The 18,332-nt window shown below is 37.6% G+C and overlaps 2 protein-coding genes across 2 annotated transcripts; one reads left to right on the forward strand and one right to left on the reverse strand.

Annotated features, from left to right (window-relative positions):
- The first annotated feature begins 44 nt into the window (after positions 1-44).
- prom2 (prominin 2) lies at positions 45-12,740 on the forward strand. The gene is given in 24 exon segments (XM_055163098.1): positions 45-187; positions 1,455-1,764; positions 3,502-3,566; positions 4,248-4,453; positions 4,537-4,657; positions 5,363-5,426; positions 5,506-5,595; positions 6,399-6,595; positions 6,899-6,973; positions 7,410-7,473; positions 7,559-7,715; positions 8,273-8,425; positions 8,514-8,637; positions 8,888-8,970; positions 9,067-9,151; positions 9,223-9,366; positions 9,453-9,516; positions 9,694-9,791; positions 9,891-9,944; positions 10,032-10,112; positions 11,346-11,414; positions 11,493-11,582; positions 11,896-12,008; positions 12,110-12,740. Coding segments are annotated over 23 exon segments (2,502 nt in total). The 5' UTR covers positions 45-187; positions 1,455-1,511; the 3' UTR covers positions 12,162-12,740.
- Positions 12,741-13,320: 580 nt separating this feature from the next.
- LOC110157002 (HPS6 biogenesis of lysosomal organelles complex 2 subunit 3) lies at positions 13,321-17,813 on the reverse strand. Its single transcript, XM_020921240.2, has one exon. The coding sequence runs from the start codon at positions 17,483-17,485 to the stop codon at positions 14,735-14,737; it is 2,751 nt and encodes a 916-aa protein (XP_020776899.2). The 5' UTR covers positions 17,486-17,813; the 3' UTR covers positions 13,321-14,734.
- Positions 17,814-18,332: the final 519 nt, after the last annotated feature.

The following is an 18,332-nucleotide window of genomic DNA, read 5'->3' on the forward strand; positions in this document are numbered from 1 at the left end:
CTCCCGGCATGTTTAGGACCCTCCCATTACTCCTCCCTCCGATTCTCGCTCTCTCTTTCTCCCACAGAGCCGCTCTTCTTCACAGTCGAGTCTCAGTCAACTTCACAGCAGAGGCACAAATAGCAGGTGTCTACAGAAGTGTAAGCTCCACTTTGCGTGTACTTATCCTGCCACCCAGTCACTTAAGGTGAGTCCCCTTCATTTCTTTCTCTTCTGTATAATTTACCATAGTCTATAAATAGTAGGCTGCTGTGAACATGGAGTAAATATGAATCTGTTGTGTAAACTAAGTGGGGTTTGTATGTTTTTGGATATGTTAGCATGTACAAACTTAATTTAATATACATAACTATATTTATGTTGTCCAGTTTTATCACACTGATCTTAAATAGTCAGGGCTCAGATTTTGCTGTTGTGCTGTGTTGACACTACTAACAGAGCTTAGATGCTAGTTATGCCCAACAAGTCTTCTTAAAACTTCAAGGGATGTTTTTTACTACTACCGCATACTGTATAATTATTTTTATTTGTGTCATTAAAATATTAGGGATTACCAGATTATGCTTACTTATCTCTTTTAAAATGTGTTTTAATAGATAGGTGGCTGTTGCTTAACTCCACCCTCTCAACCAAACAGGACTTCGAAAATCCTATATTACGCAAAATTGACTGTTGTTGTGACATGTTAGTTAGTCGTCACTCACCAAACTTTCATCCACACATGAATTACCCTATAGTATTAGTCTGTCTACCACTCCAAAAATCAATATGCTGTCATGTATTGGTAGTTGTCAAGTTAACAGCTACCTTTTACCCTTTGTTAAGTAGAGACTATAATTACAGGGTTGAAATCATCCAACTGATTCTAGTGAAGGTGTATGAAGTTTAAAAACACTGTGGAGCTAAACCTATTAGCACATGACATCACAAAGTGGAACACAGCATTTTGAGCTTTGAGAGATGAAACACAGCCTAAATATGCAGGATTTGTGTGTTAAATATGTGTGTGGGGGAAAAAAAACACCCCCAAAAAAAAACACCCCCAGGTATGTTTTTTATCACATAACAACATTATATTATAGATCCGAAAATAGTGCAACATGTAAATATACGTAAATACATGTTTTACCAATATGAAATATGCTGTGACCATGGCCTACAAAAAACATTTATCCCTGATTTACAAGCTAACTTTCTAGTATATTTGAATTATGCATGCCCTATGTACACCTTTTCCTCCTTATAGCCTTATCCACAACAAAGCAAAACTGTTAAAAACAGAACTTTGCCCCAGTAGTTCTGTAAAATAGTTCCCAGTTATTCTATGTGTTATTCTGTCTGCCCCCTCCTCTCAACATGACTCAGTCCTTTCAATGAATCTCTCATATTTTCTGCTTAATATGGTCATAGCACTGTGCGTCATTGTGTTCTGTTATATTTTTTTCTGTTTGTAGAAACAACGAAAGCTTTTACAATGAGCTGACTTACACTGAAGTGTTGTGCCGAACGTCATGGGGACATCTGAGAACATGAGGAGGTGTCTGGGGAGGGGGAAAGCTGTGGAGGTAGTGGTGGTGATGGTGTTGTTGGTGGGCTCAGGTCTGTCCCAGGTGGTCTCCTCTCAGAGCTCCTGTCCTGGAGGAGCTGCCCCACACAGTCTGGAGCAGCCAGTGTATGAGGAGTCTGTGAGCCCAGTGGGAGACTTCATGGCTTCATTTGTCCAGTCTTTTCTCAACACAGTTCAGCCCAGACCATTTCCTAAAGGTTAGCATCACTACTTTTTATTTTTTTTTATTTTTTATATCTTATGATTTAAACTTTTTCCTTGTTTCGAAGTCATACTGTAATCAACTTAGAACAACTTAAGCTTTCTTTTGAAACTTTTCTGGGAGAGGGTCCACTACCTGCTTGTCTCCATAACGATGTTATTTTTTTAAATGTTCCACAATATACCATTAAACATATATGTTTTAAGATTATTCTAGTAAACCTGTTTTTATTGCCTTGAAGTACAAGCATTGTTACTATGACTCAGGTCTAGTCTCCACAAATCTGACCTGCAACTTGGCTTGTTGGCATGGTTTACTTATCCCAATGGAGATAGATATGGTTTAACACCATACTGTGCAACATTTAAAACAAAGCAGATAAGCATATCCATTGCAATTGTTCCACCTGAAAAAGTTACATATTGCACCTACCGTTTTACCAGATCAGATGATATATGAAAACCTGTCAATGATATGTAAAAATTGGAGGCTTGAAAAACCACAGTTTACATTTTTATCAAATTAATTTGAATGGTTCTTAATGGCCTATGGTTAGTCTTCATATTCAAACCAGGGTGACCTTGCTGCACTTACTGTCTTTTATATCAATGTACAGTATTAGTCACTGTCCTTTACCAGTGTATTGTTTCCTATCTGTATGACTGCAGCTGCCTGTAAAACACTAAAATACTATAGCATAATGTTCCGGGAAAAGACTTTTAATATGGTGATAAAGGTTACGTATTTGACATTTGTTAAGAGCAAATACAACCTAGTGAGTAATGGCTGTATTGGTCACCTAATGTGTACTTCAATGAGAATACTTCAGTGTCTTAACCTAGTAAATATTTAACATTTTATGTCCTAAGCCAGCTTTTTTTTAATAGAGGATCCTTTGTGTTTTTAATAATTTACTGACCACTTACTCCTTATATGAGTCCAAATATAAAGACTTGAATGCCCTTAATCATTCATTCTCAGAGCAAGGTGGCTATTTTACCAAGACTAAATATGATTGCATAAGAGATAAAAAGACCAAGGCACTCAAATTACTATCACTCACAATCTACCTATACAATATAATACAAGTATGGGAAAAGTCATTTCAAATACAAAAAAGCTTCTATCAAAATATGCTCCACTTGAATTGAAAAATGGTAATGGAAAAAAAACCTTTATAAACAAATGCATAGTAACAACAGTAATAACAGAATAATAAAATAAGCACTCAGATTTAGTCATCTTAAAACAATAAAACCAGTAAAATCAAATAAACTATCATTATGAGCACACAAGAACAATTGAATACGCAAATCATTGGACAATATAATGTGACCTTGTAACACGATATAAGGGGCCTTGGTCATTACCGCAGGTACATAAATTGACCAAATATTTGCATGAGTCTTTAGGACCTTAATGGCAGTGGCTTACGTAGAGCACCTGACCACCGTTTCTGTCCTTATAGCCTCCACCTCTTTTGTCAACAACGTCCAATCATAGAGTTTCAGGTCTAGGCTGAGAACAGGCATTGTATTGTGTCCTTTTTTGTGCAAAAATATGCTATACTTCCTAAAACCTGCTCTGTCTTCTAGTTACATGTGTGGTTTTGGATTTCAGCTTTTACAATGGGAAAAATGGAAATGCTTGTTGGGATCATGGTTAGGCTTTGTGTGTGATATAAAGCTCAGATTTACGGCTTTCACTCATGTTGTATCAATTTTCATTTCAGATCTAGTTCTTGAAATTGTGCAAGATCCCAGCAATACAGTGACTAATCAGGAGTTTGTTAAGGAAGTAAGTAATTCAATTTGCTCATTTATAGAAAAAGGTGTTCCTTTCACTACAGGCACAGGTGTCTTTTACAGGTCTCATTTACTTAGCCTGTGATGTTTGACAGTGAAGTGAAACTAGATGACAATTATTATTATGACCAAACATGATATGAAAAAGTCAGAATATGTCTTCATCATGGTGCCTATTATTTAAGGAGATATTTTATACTCTTAGCAAGATTAATATTACAAACAATACAAAATAGTGATGGAGTTTGGTGTTCCTGATTTGTTGACTTACAATATTTTATATTTAAGCTACTTTATTAATGAGGCCCAGAGCAAGTAACAATAACAGACAGTTGGTGGGATTTAAATTTAAGTTTTCTTCTTCTCATTCCTTTTCAAGGTCAACAAAAAAAGTGTGTGGGAATGAAATGAAAATGAGGGGGTCATTATGTTACAGGTGGTCATAAAGTTATGGCTTATAGGTTAATCACTACACTTTATTGTGTATGAAACAGGCCATATAACAGTATAACAAAAGTGTTTCAGTGGACTACTTTGTCAATCTTAACGGACATTCTATTAAATGTCTCCCAAATCTTCATCCCCATTTCATGCTGCTTTCTGTCATGTCTAAATTAACCTAAATAACGCATAATAAATCGTCTTGGCCCATTTATTTCCCTATGTGTTGTAGGTGCTGGTGTATGAAATCGGGTTCCTTGTGTGCGTGGCCATTGGGGTCTTGTACATCGTGCTTATGCCCATAGTTGGATTGTTCTTGGCCTGCTGTCGCTGCTGTGGTAACTGCGGAGGAAAGATGCAGCAGAAACAGACCTCCTCCATTCACTGTTGCAGAAGAACGCTCTACTGGGCCACATTCGTCACCACTGTCATCATACTGTGAGTGTTTGGGAGTTGGCGTCATGATTACAGCTTAAATTTGTGGCTCCCACTTTGTGCAATGTTTTAATTTGTGTTTGCAGCGCCGGGAATATTTGTATGTTTAGAAGCAACGAAGCGCTCAAAGTGAATGTGGACAACAGCAAGGTGGAGCTAAATACAGCTGTCAGCAACATCAACACCTTTCTCACAGCAGTGCCTCAGGTGAGTTGGAGACAGTTGAAAGCACTGTGTCAGATTAGATTAGTTTTCGTTAAAGATGAACTATGTAACTTTTTGTTTGTTTCCATGGTGAGGTTATGGTTTTGCCTGTAATGTTCAACAGTATGGCATTAAACAAGCAGCAATTGACAAGGTATTTTCGAGCTATAAAAACAGTATTTAATCAGTTCAAGATTAACAGGATTATGCGATTCTGTAGAACATTGCAGGGAAAAGCAATAACATCATCATGGAGATATAAAATTAAATTTTCTTATGTTAATTATTACAGAGGACTTGTGTAAACTTCCACTACTAAAGAATATTTTCTAGAAATATACCTAGACGAATTGTGTGTGTGTTTTTGGCACATCTTGTAAGTGGACAGGTTTCAAAGATGTTTGTCAGAATTCTAGTTATTTTCATGAAGGTCAGGAACACTTGACTTAACACAGAGGCAACTTTGTAATCAGTGTATTTAGGATTACCAGCTACAAAACACCTCTCTGCTTTGGTATTTGGCGTAAGCAGCCCTGTAATTTGAGTCATCCTGCTGAGTCAACACAATATTCGCAGTGTAAACAAACTTATCTCAAGATGTGAAACTTGTTAATGGGAAAATAGCTGTGTTCTAAATACTCAATTTATATAAATCATTCAAGGTCATGTTCATGTCGTCTATTTCCATTTCTTATTTATTGTCTCCAGCAAGTCCAGTTTGTTGTTAATGAGAGCTACGTCACTATACAAGAAGTCACAAATAACTTAGATGGTAAGAAGGAAATAAATTATAAATTGTTCTATTTGCTTAGGTTTGAAAATTAACCACATTTTACCTGTTCATGTGTCAGCTATCGGGCTCAAGTTGGGAAGAGAAATTCAGAAACAATTTAAATCAACGTTCACTCCAGCTCTTCAGTCTCTGGTTACGATGAACCAAGGTAAAGCACAGACAAGCTCAGTCCTGCAAAAGTCAACATGTAAAATCATGAGAAGGGCTAGATTAAAGCAGTTATGTCATAGGCCTGTCAGCACAGATGCTTTCCTCCACCTCTAAATTACAGCATTCCTTAGATGTTTGTTATTGTGAATTTACAAGTGATTATTGAAAAGTGCACTATGTAGGTGCATTTAAAATATTGCAACTATTTTTTTATATAGCTTTATAGAGTTTTATATAGAGTTTATATATATATATACATTTTTCAGGCAAAGCAATAACATCTCTATGCAGATGAGCAGGCAGATTACCTTCCAAAATAAAAGTTACATAGTGCACCTTTAATTTACTCCCTCACTTGTATTTTGTCTTAGCCAATTAAGGTTGTGGCTGGTGTTGCTCGTTTGCTAGGATAAATAAGTCTTTGTCGTTTGTTTAAGTCTAAGTCTTGTGACGTATTCCATTGGTGTGATCTGTCTTCTTGCCTGCCTTGATTTCCATAGTTACACGCCCTATTTAGGTTTCAGCTGAAACAAGTCTCTTGTGACCTCATATGCCTATGAAGAATTTGAATTGACATTACACAGAAGAGTAATGACATGAAAAAAAAACAAAAAACAATAGTTAAAAATATATGGCCCAAGTAAAAATGCTGAGTGCCTATCTACAGATTTGTAAAATTGGCTATATGTTTGTAAATGTATACATTGTAGATTCGTCTTGATAGTTCTGTTAATCAGTATCAGTTGTTTGGCTTCATGTAACATTTGAATATACAACTTTGTGTTTTATTTGCATTAACAGAGGTTGTAAATACCAGCACCCTTCTGAACAGGCTCAACACATCTCTCAACAATTTGGAGTCCAACACAAGCACGATCAAGGGAAACATAACTGTTCTTAAAAAACAAATAAATGAGACCTTATCCCGACCAGACTGTACTAACTGTGACAGTGTGAAGCCTGAACTCAACAAGCTCACAGTGGACACTTCCATTGATGTAAGTTAAAGCTAAGGTCACTTAGCAGTAAAAGTAAACTTAAGTAGGCTACCAGTTAGTAATTTGCAATTTTGTGCATTTGTTAGTCTATTTATTAACTTCCGAAAAACTTTATTAGTCCATAGTGGATAGAATATACCTAGGGGGTTAAAACAATTACAATGAAATAGATTAAAGTTAAAATTCAGGTAGTAAAACTGGATGGACATTAATGTGAGCGAGGCCCTGACACTATAGCAACGTTTTGTCGCCCTCTTATGGTACATTATTGCGTGACAAGTGTGATTGTTTTTTATTCCACAGGCCCGCACTCTCGATGACCTGCAGACAGCAATGAATGAAATTATAAAGGCTGACCTCAGTTCAAAAGTCAGAGAGGTAAAAGTTGAAATTGGAAAAATAAACATTGACTTTACAGAACACAGAACACTGAGTGTGTACTTAAAGGTGCACTTTTCTGGGGGAGTGCCCATCAAATGCTTTTTGCCATTGGATATGTTACTGCTTTGTCTGGAATGTTTCACAGTATTTCATTTAACTTTTCTATCTTCATGGAGACCAAACCAGACCAAGTTACAGGTCAAATCTGTGGAGAGGCAACCTCGCTCACAGTCAGAATACCTGTTTTTCTAGGTATTTTTGAGCTATCACACTATTTGTAATTTAATTAATGTAATGTAATGTTATGTTTTAATGTCATACTGTGGAACATTCCACGCAGCTTCGACATATCCAAAGAAACAAGCAGGTGGCAGACCAACCAAAAAGTTACATAGTGCACCTTTAATCCAGGGTATGTTTGTTTGTGTTTCAGGTTGAAGAGCAGTTCAATAACATCCCAGAGAGTGTTGCCAATGAGACAAGGGAGGTTGTTAAACGTCAGTCACAAATACAGATATTTTAAAAGTCATAAATGTAATTAAAATGAAATATGTCATATTTTTATTATTTGTGTTCTTATAGAGAGCAAGGCACAGCTGGTGGAAATCAAATACCAGATATCCAACATGTCCGCAGATCTCACATTGCCCGGTCTCAATGATGTGTTAACTCAACTGGAGCATCTTCAAGGAAACATCGACATGTACTCACCTGAAATCAAGCAAGCAGAATATATCAGGTAAAACAGATGCAGCTCTGCCATTACAATATCACATCAGACATAAAACAGAAATACAAAATGTAGTTCCCTAAACACCTCATAAACATTACCTGTTATCGTCGTGTTCAACAATTTTTCCAATTGAATATTTTTCTTAATTCTAATTTTTATTGACTTTTCAATGGAGAAGTGACCATTACAGTTTGCGAGTTATCAAACGTTGTTACTATTTGAATATTTTTTGACACACTACATTAGCACTATTCTTTATAAATATTTTTAAAATCAGAAGAATACACTTACCATATTCATTTTTAATTGGTATTTCAATACTTCTACTTTAGCAAAATTTCCATGTGATATTTCAACTTTTGCAGGAATTTTGCCTCTATATCTGCAAAAAACGATAACTTTCACTACTGTGTCAAACTAACAAATAACCCTGGGCTTTCTTATTTTCCCACTTCTACACATTAGCCTGCTTGACAAAATGTTTAGCTCTGAGTTTTCATAATATGATGCCAAACAAGTCTGTCATCCAGTTTTAATGCTAAGTCCCTATTCTCTTACTTCAGGTGGTGTGTGTGTATTGCCCTGTGCTGTGTGATTCTTCTGGTGGTGGTGTGTAACCTCTTGGGTCTGTCTCTGGGTCCTCTGGGTCTAAAGTCCAAAGTGGAGCCAACAAAGCGCTCTTGTGTGTCCGACTGTGGAGGGACCTTCTTCATGATGTGAGTTATTCTTTTACAGTTATAATAAAATCATATAATACATGTTTATGATCTTATTTTTTATTGTTTGCTCTCATTTTTGCTGCAGCGGCGCTGGTTTTAGCTTTATCATTTCCTGGCTCTTCATGATTTTAGTGCTGATCCTCTTCCTGATTGGTGGGAACGCCTATACGTTGTTGTGTAAACCATGGAATAATGGAGAATTGTTCCAGGTATCAATCTAAAAAATTTATTTCAATATCTTGACAGGACTGGACTTGACCAACCATTAATGTTTGTTAGCTTAGTTTTGGTGTGTGTGTATGTGTGTAGTCTTGTGTTGTTGATTTATTTTTTTTTGTGTGTTAATTTTGGTTTTCATATGTATAATTTCAAAATTGAAAACATGTATATTTATTTATAGATGTGCAAAATATATTTCACATTATTAATCAGGACATCTCTTATGATTTCTCTCCTCAGGTCCTTGACACTGCAGGTGCAATTCCTGGATTTGACCTGAGTGCAACCTTAGGGGCCAACATAACAATTTCTAGTATTTACCGGTAAGTCAATGTTCCCAGGATTGAGCTGTAATGAATATATTGATTGAAGTAACCTTTTTGTATTTAACCATATTATTTTTCTTATTGTAATTACAGAGACTGTGAAGAAAATAAGCCTGTGTGGACTGTATTTCAGCTGAGTCAAAAGATAAACCTTGATGACCTGCTCAATGTATCCAAAGTAAGATTTTGAGAGTAACAATATCTCTGTGGTATTCTTTATTTTACATGTGACAATTTTTTTATCTGTAGTACACAGATGAAATTAAGAAGAACTTTGAGAACACCAACATAAACCTGCCCACTGTCAATTTCCTCACTCAAGAAGTGAAAGACCAACTAAAGAGTTTTTCCTCAAAGGCAGACAACATTGATTTTGAAACTCCAGTTCAGCAGGTACAGGGCACATGCAGAATGATGCAGAATAACTGATTATAGTTGTGGTAAATGTACTTTGTATTCACATCTTTTGCTTTTTACAGATAAATAACATGTCCAAAATTAACTTGAACACCACAGCAGACAAACTTGACCAATTGGCAAGAAACAGTGAGTGAACATCTATAACCTACACAATTTAGAGTTAAAATAAACTCAGTTTCAGTTGAGCGCAACTTGATAATTTGTATATTATTGAGCTATGAATTCATTAACTAAGTGTATTAACCACAAAATGTCATGATACTTAAATCTAATATTTGTTATTTATTTATTTTTTTCTATTTTAGACTACTGGTCAAACCAAAGAGGAACTTAAAGATGAAGCCCAGAGTCTAAGAAATATCCAGGCTGATATCGAGACTGTTATATTTCCCCAACTGGTGAGTTTTTCAACCAAACTAATTTATAACAGTTAAAATTTGTATTTATATATTTGCTTCATTATTTTCTGAATTTTAAAGCTTAATTTCTGCCTTTAGACAACCATACTCTCAAATATCAATGAGCTGAAAACTACAGTGGCAGGAATCAATGTGAGTACTTTAAACTTGAATTGTTATAATAATCCTTACAGTAGTTCTTTATCTCTCTCTGTGGTTAAATGTTGGTATCTGTTGCAGGCCACGGTGGGGGAGGTACTAAGGAGCGTGGGAGTAGCACAAGACTTCTTCAACAAAAATGCAACTCAGATCGTGAAGACCGTGAGTACAGGCGCAGCAGGTCACATGAGCTGGACATGAGGGAGAGAGGCCGTGCATGTGGCTCTGTAATGCCCACAGTCATTTAGCCTAAAGGGTCAGCACAGAGACTAGCATCGCAGCTTTGTGGATATATTAAGGGATTTTTAACAATATACAATGTTTTACACTAGGTCAAATTGTGTTCAAATTACTACTGCAAGTTATAAAATTGTACATGTGCTTAGATACATACAATGAACAATTATCCAACATGAGTAGGAATAAAAAGTAGGAATTACGAGTGCAAATATTGCTATTTTATTTCTTCAATTCTGTACTCTTTTACTAGTACAATTGTATGTATGCAATGTTGTACACTAGCTTGAGATGTGTTCAAATTACTAGTTAAAATCATAAAATTACTTTAACCAGTAATAAAATTACATAGATACATGGAATAGTTGAGTTGGAATACAGTATCAAATACAGATTCTGTAGTCTTATACTTGTACAAGTGTGTACAGTGTTTTATACTACACCAAAGTGTACTAAAATTCATACTGCAAGTCATAAAGTGACCCATGTTTGTATACATTCAACAATTTTCCAATCTGTTTAGGATTAAAAGGAAAAATATTAACATTATTACTACTTTTAGAAGTACCAGCACATTGCTGTAACTACAGCTGTTACTACTACCACTACTACTAAAATCTGAAAATCACTACTTTCATTCTTTCTAGGTAGTAATAACATTGTTGCTAATTTACCACTTATATCTCTGGCTGAGTTTTAGGTTACATCATAATATTCTATAGGCCAGTAATATTTAATAAATGTGTGCTGCAGCTAAAATGAATATTATTAAAATGCATTTTTTGTTGAAATATAGTGAATTATATGGGTGAGTCACTAATATTAGAAATAGTTAGGTTCAACATTTGTAAATTTACCATTAGGATTTGTTATAGGAAAGTAGAATGTATAGTTTCATGCTCCCATTTGAGACTATGACATAATCACATTCTAGATATTCCATTTGAAAACCACCATTTGAACACATGTTTGTTCCCTGTTACTCCTTATCCTACTTGAAACACACTTATTTTCAGGTCACATCAGTGGATTAGGCTATACTCATAATTCCATTCATGGAATTAGCCTCGTGTTCCAGTCTCTATCATGAATTCTCAACAGGATGTAGTTCACAAATGCTTAGAACTGACTCCTGCTGTTTGACTCTGTTGATTCCAGGAAAGTGGTCACTTTTTGGACTGTCAGTTGGAATACTTCATGGCCTTTGCTGACTTTGCCAAAAATACGGTAATATTTACAGTTTTCAATAACATAGTGCTTTGTCTAATGTATTATTGATATTCATAATTAGATTTATGTTTTCAGATCACTCAGGAGATGGGTCGCTGTGGGCCAGTGGCAGGAGCTGTGGACTCTGCTGAGATAATTGTCTGCTCCAACATGGTGGAGTCTCTGGTGAGATATTATGCAAAACTTATAGCTGCACTACGTAACTTTTCAGGTCACCACCACCACCTGCTTGTCTCCATTGAAATGTTATTGTGTTACCTGGAATGTTCCACAGTCTGGCATTAAACTTGGAGACAGGTGGGTAACCACATGTTACTGGTCAAATCTGACACTGCTCACTGTAAGAATACACATTTTAAAGGTATTTTTGAGACACAAAACCACTCTTCATCGCTACAGAGACAAGCAGATGGCAGATCCAGCACCAGAAAAGTTACATACAAGTGTAAACCACCGAGTTATGTTTTTGTGTTTTTAGAATGCCTTCTGGTTCAGCCTGGGATGGTGCATGATCTTCCTCATCCCAAGTATCATCTTAACCATTAAACTGGCCAAATACTACAGAAAAATGAAGTACACTGATGTGTTTGAGTGAGTAGCATGTATTACAGATAACTGCTTTGTTCCTATGTTCATTCAAATATGTATTTTTGTTTTACATGCTGTTAACTGCATATGTTCTGTCTTAACAGTGAGCACATAAACATGAACTACATCCCCAGGGCCCACATGAAATACAGTTGAAGTGGCAGCTCCAAATTTGTCACACAGAGCTCGCAGGGTATCAACATGACAACATACTGCTAAGATTTTATTTTATTTTTTTCATTTGGATTTGTAATAAACAGTGTAACTTTTATTTTATTTTATAATTGTCATCCACAACATTTTTTACAATGCATATGTATATATTTGGTTCTTAATTTTAGTGTTCTTAATTTCAATTTTTGGTTCTTAATTTCAATTCCTGATGCAGCCTTTAGCTGTATTTGGTACTGTACACAGACTGTGAAGTCCTGATTGTATCTGGAAAAAAATTCAAACTGGCCAAACCTGGGAGGTAATTGGTACCAGTCTGTCATACCACTTACATTGTTCAATGTATTTGACTGTAAGTACTGTACATATTGTGTTTTTTGGTAATACATGTTAAATTGTTTGCACTATTACAAATGAGCACACTATGCAATAATTTAAGGAATATTTTTGTAATGATTAAAGTTTTGTCTGATGTTTTGTGTGACCAACATTATTTTTGTACTGGTTTGTAATTATAGTTAAAATATGATTTTTGTATTGCATTAAATGATGTGTCATGTTTTATTCTTTTAGCGCTTTACTTGTCCTGTTTTCTTTATAAAAATTGCTGTTGTTTTAATTTGTATTTAAGTGTGGTGTTAGTGTCAGTGATAAGCTAATGAACCATCCCTTTGCGCATTTACTGCCTTAAACTGTGACTGGATTGGAATCTGAAATAGCCTCTCTTGAATCCAGACCATCACACTGCTACACCTTTTAATTCTTATCTAGAAATGTAAAAATTATAAGACTCAGACAATGTAATTTGGAGAAATTTTGTCATTAAGATTAAAAACAAGGTTACTGGTTGTAGAATTCTCTCTTGAGTTCTCTCTTCAGTTTTGTAGCAGCCAACATGCAGATTTCACATGGTAATGCAAGACTGGCACACTTGCTGTCCTGAACAGCCCTGTGTCTTTGCTATGCTACAGTCAGTGCTAACTTAGTGCATTTGATTTTCCCCCATAAATGTTTAATAATGTAATTAGCCTTTTTGTAGAGGGACTGTGGTTACATATGGATTATGCTGACAGTCTGAACAAACCAGAAGTACAGAAGTACTTGGCAGAAGACAAGATGCTGAAAAACAAGCAGAGACATCAGAGCGCAGTATTGTTGTTTAATTACAGCATTCACCATTACAACAGATACACAATTTGATGATGCACATGGGGAACCCTTGAAATGAAAAGCAATCAAGTCTGCAACATTTTTTACAGTCCTCTATTGGGGAACCATGACTTGTTTGACCAAACTCTAAAATATGCAGTGTCATCCAGTACAACTTACACTAACATAACAAAAACAAATGAAGAAAAAGTAAAAGTAAAAAGTGTTGATTTTTTTTTTTTTTTTCTAAATGTTGGATACTGCTGTTAGGAAGTAATGCAGCACTACGCTGTTAATGAAGAAAGGCACTGGTAGGCAATGGTATATTCAGATTGTCCTAAAACACTTTCAGCAAATCCATAGTTTATTTTAAACCACCACTTACATCCAAAAGTCTTTATAAAGTAATACTTCAAAAAATATTTCAATTGATTCAACAGCTTCAGCAAAGCAGCAATTAAAATAACAGAGAAAAACAAATGATATAATAATATAATAATTCTAAGAAGAACTTAAGAACATAAAACGCTACAGTGGTACAGACAATACTGATGGGTTGAATGCTACTGTTATGTTAAAACTATTTAAGCATATTGTCAAAGAGTTATATCATAATTCAGGACCTGATGTAGGAGGCCTGTTCTGGTATTACGCACTTCGCCCTCTACAGCCTTAACACAATTAGCTCTGAAATTTAATTTGAAGTGAAACTGTGAGTCACTTTTCCTGGGCATTGGTCTGGAATGTCCCACTACACTGTGAAGGGACAGGGTCTGGAGACAGTCAGGGCAAAGGAAGCACACAAGCAAAGCTATTCAAGATAGATTAGGTTAAGATGCATTAGCTGCTTAGTTACTGCTTGAGCGTTTGTGATATGTCAACTTCAAAATAAGAACCAAGAACCAGCTGTGTCACAACACTGCAGAATATGTATTTTCTACATAGTATTGCATACATAGCTTGTTAGTATGTGTACTGTATCTAGCTAGACACTAACCAATGGCAAGAATAGGTGATAGGCAACAGCAATTAGGCACTGACTAACTTAAACACTGTACATTTAACAGTTTTAAATTAAATTCCCATTATTGGGATGTTGGCTTGTTTTGGTAGTCACTGAGGCACTATAACACTAACACTATACATTATGTATTTGTAATACTCATTAATTCACTAGTTTGTTATATACAGCTCATGCAGGCATTAAGGCTTAAATAACATGGCAAATACAAGTTTAAAATATACTTAGGTATTATTTACACTGCTAAGATCAGTAGTCATACTGCATTAGTAGTCATTCTTCAATGGACCATTTTCAAATTAAATAAAACAATTACACAGCATTATAAAGTCTCTCATATTGTGCTTCTGCCTATAGAAGACGGTTTGACAGATACTGGTGTGACTAATTAAGTCAGATTGGCAGTTAAATTGATGATCTGAGCTTTGTGCACGCTGGAGAGAGAGGCTGGCTGCTCCTGTGCTTCTGAGAGCCCAGCAGAGGTGATGCTCTGCTCTGACTCTGTGCTTTCGTCTGTACCCATCCTAGGGCGCTCCACGGGCAGCCGGGGGGGTGTAGGAGGGGGGTACGATGGTGACTGGAGGATGTCCACATAGCCTTGATTACGTTTTGTTTCTCTCTCGAGAACTTTTCGGAGCAGAGGTTTGAGCAGCCCGATGGTCAGCTGACTGCTCTGGGAGTCTGCAAATGGGGCCGGGGAAGAGGCGGCTATAGTGGACAGGGGGAAAGAAGAGGATGAATTTGCTTTTGGAGAGGGCAGATTTTTTAGAACCATGTTGAGTATGTTAGTAACAGTGATGTCTTCAGGGCAAAGTGACCACAGTAGCTCCAGATAAGGATCCAGTTCTCTGTGTTGTGCCACTTCACAGAGTAATGTAGTGAAGATTTCCTTGTTTAGAAGTGGACTTTGTTTGCAGAATTTCTTGGCTACTTGGGTAACCCTGTCCCACTGCTGTCTGCCCATTAGAATCCTCAGTGCTTGAAGAATGGCATTAGGGCGCCCACTCACCAGTAACAACTCTACTTCCAAGTCCTGGTTCTGCTCGTGATCTGAGCTTAGACTTGCGACCACAGACAAGGCCCGTTTGTACAATGGCACATTTTTATCACTGCTTTCGGCTCCCCTCCCGCTAGGAAACCCCCATGATGAAGATGCCAGGCTCAGAGCCAGGCCGGCTGACCCCTGCTGCTGCTGGGACAACTCTAGGAATGAAGGCAGCCAGCCAGGTTCAAATCGATACACTGAGTGGCACAGCAGTTCGAACACGGGCATGACAGCAGGCACATCTAGTGCTTTCAATTTCAAATTTGTGATATGGTTAGTATTCAGGTTATTCTTGTACTCCCCATTGGTGCAGTGCTGACTAACTGGGGAGCTAGGAGCTGGACTTAACACAGTTTTCCAGATTTCATGAGGCGAGCTGCTGGACAAACCCTCGCCATTGTAGTGAAACTGAAGCGTGACCTGAACTGCCCTCCAAGCCTCACAAGGGAAGAGTTTAAAAATAGTATTGAGGTAAAGCAGAGAATCTTTATCGATCTCAGTAGACGACAGAAGTCTGGACACCTCTTTCTCCACCAGATTCTCACACAGCGCCTCCACCTCTTTGACATTTCCCTTCACCAGGCAACCTTTGACCTCTTCCAGAGCAACCAGAGCTTTCAACTCCGTCTCGAGAGAACTCATCAATTTATCCTGTCCCGCTACAGCGTCATCCCCATTTTGGATGCCATTTTGCCCCCCCATGTGTCTCCATCCTGTGCTGAGGTAGGTTCTGAGGATAGTGGCTAAGGAGATAGGAGCCTGGAACCTGCCTCCTTTTTTCAGTGCGTCCACTGTGAGCCTAGTGCTGCTTAGACTCCTCTGCTGATAATATTTACATGCCTCTTCAAATACGGCCTCAATTAGGAGCGCTCCAGGTTGAATGTTCTCCACTTTATTTGATCCGCAAGACTTTAACTTTGAATTTACCTCCTTTGTTTCTGTCACTAAAAAGATTCCATCCTCTGAGACAAACTGTGGCGTACATTTCTCATTCTGATTTCTAAATAGCAACCCTGCATTTTTTACTTTTATTTTCACACGTTCAGTACCACAATTTATGTCTATAAGATGAAGTGATTGATCTGTTAGTAAAGCTAGAACATCCTGGTACATACAGAGGCTGATGTGGGAATCAAATGCTTGCAAGTTATTGTCCAGTTTATAAACTTGACGGAGTATACCATCTTTTTGCAGAAAACATGCCCACCCTGAGCTTAGCAGAAGTATCAATCCTCCACAACCTGAAGATGAGTAGCAACGGATCTCAGGAGAATCCAGTATTGATAGGAAACCTAAACAGTCTGTAAGCAATCTTTTAAAGTCAGATTCTTTGGTTGATAAAGTGTCTTCTTTGATTGGGGTCGTTTTACAAGTGGTGCTTAACCTGAAAGTGTCCCGGCGAGGAGACCAGCAGAGGATGACTTTGTTGATGATGACCAGTGGCTTGGTTTTTAAGTTAGGCAGAAGATAAACATATTCCCCTGAACTAATAACAGTGAATTTAGGATTATTATGCAGTGCAATCTTGACTCCTCTCAAAAGTACCCCGCCCTCCTCCACCTCAAAGTCCCGCCTACAAACACAGTACCTTAGTTTATTCCTGGAGGAGCTCAGGACAGGAGAGCTCTCAGATGGGGGCCTCTCCTCGCACCAAATAATCGAGTTAGCGCATGAACACACCGACACCACTTTAGCCCGCGGGCTGTTACACAAATCTGACGTTTGCAGTAAATGCCACCCCTGTTTTGCCTCCTGAAATCTCCAAAACTCCGCTTTTCCATTCTCATAAATCACTGCGACAACTGCGGTGCCTGTGTTGTTTTGCGTCAAGTACAATACGTCCACAATGGGTACAGTCCGGGTTAAGCATAAATCCTGGTTCTTCTGGGATAAGGCAAGCTGGGGTCTTTCATATTTGTCAAAAGTCACAAGCCCCGCGGTAGGTTTGCGCAGGACAACGTGAATGTGGCGACCCTCTGGACTGACTCGTACATCTGACAGGTCGCTGCTCCTCTGTGTTAAAACTTCAGTCAGATTACCTCCACCGGTGTAGTCCAGGAAATCTGATTTCTGCTCCAACACAAACAGTGCCATCGCCTCTGTGTTACACGGAGTAGTTGAAGTTATTTGCCCCTATGCTTCTGCGTGTGTGGCCGGGAAATCTGAGCTGGGACTGCGGGTTAGCACAGCGGCTGCAGCATCCCCGTTATGGATCCCTCATCCCGCTCCTGTCCGAGAAGAGATGGGTCAAATAACACGTCCCAACAAAGGTAAGTCCATTATGACCGACGAACACGAAAGATAACTCTGACTTTTACGTTGTTCTTTGGTTATTTTATGAGTCGGAATACTGAAAATCTCTCCTGACATTCCTATGCTATGCTAACACTCCCTGACATCACGAGATTGTTAATTTCCGGATATCAGAGCTCATTTGCATAAAAGGCGGGGCTAAATGCCAAAGATCGTAAAGAGCAGAGAGAATTAGAGATTTACCACTCTAAGCCTGCGCACTTTGACTTTTTTCTTTTTTAATTGTAGAAAATGCAAATTACCAACAAATCAGGTATTGAACAAAATACTATATAATATTAATTCTACACTCTTCTCTGCACTCTACTTCGTGTAATGAAGTTAGTACATGATAGGGTGACCAGATGTCCCTATTTACCCAGAACAGTCTCACTTTTGAGCTCTGTGTCCCCCGTCCCAGCAGATTTATACAAAACCAGTGATTTGTCCCAGTTTTATACAAGAAATGTCCCAGGTGTCCCTATTTTTGAACAATTTCATCTAAACCAGGTCTAAAACAGGACTAAAATAAGACTAAACCAGGACCAAACTAAGACTAAACCAGGACTAAAACAGGACTATCACAACTAATCTGATCCCTGCCAGCAGTAAAGAGGAGCATACATTCTCATTTGTTTAGCCAAAATAC

The sequence above is a fragment of the Boleophthalmus pectinirostris genome, unplaced genomic scaffold (assembly GCF_026225935.1).
Source record: "Boleophthalmus pectinirostris isolate CB_2022bp ecotype Guang Dong unplaced genomic scaffold, ASM2622593v1 HiC_scaffold_5, whole genome shotgun sequence".
In the NCBI taxonomy this organism is placed as follows: Eukaryota; Metazoa; Chordata; class Actinopteri; order Gobiiformes; family Gobiidae; genus Boleophthalmus; species Boleophthalmus pectinirostris.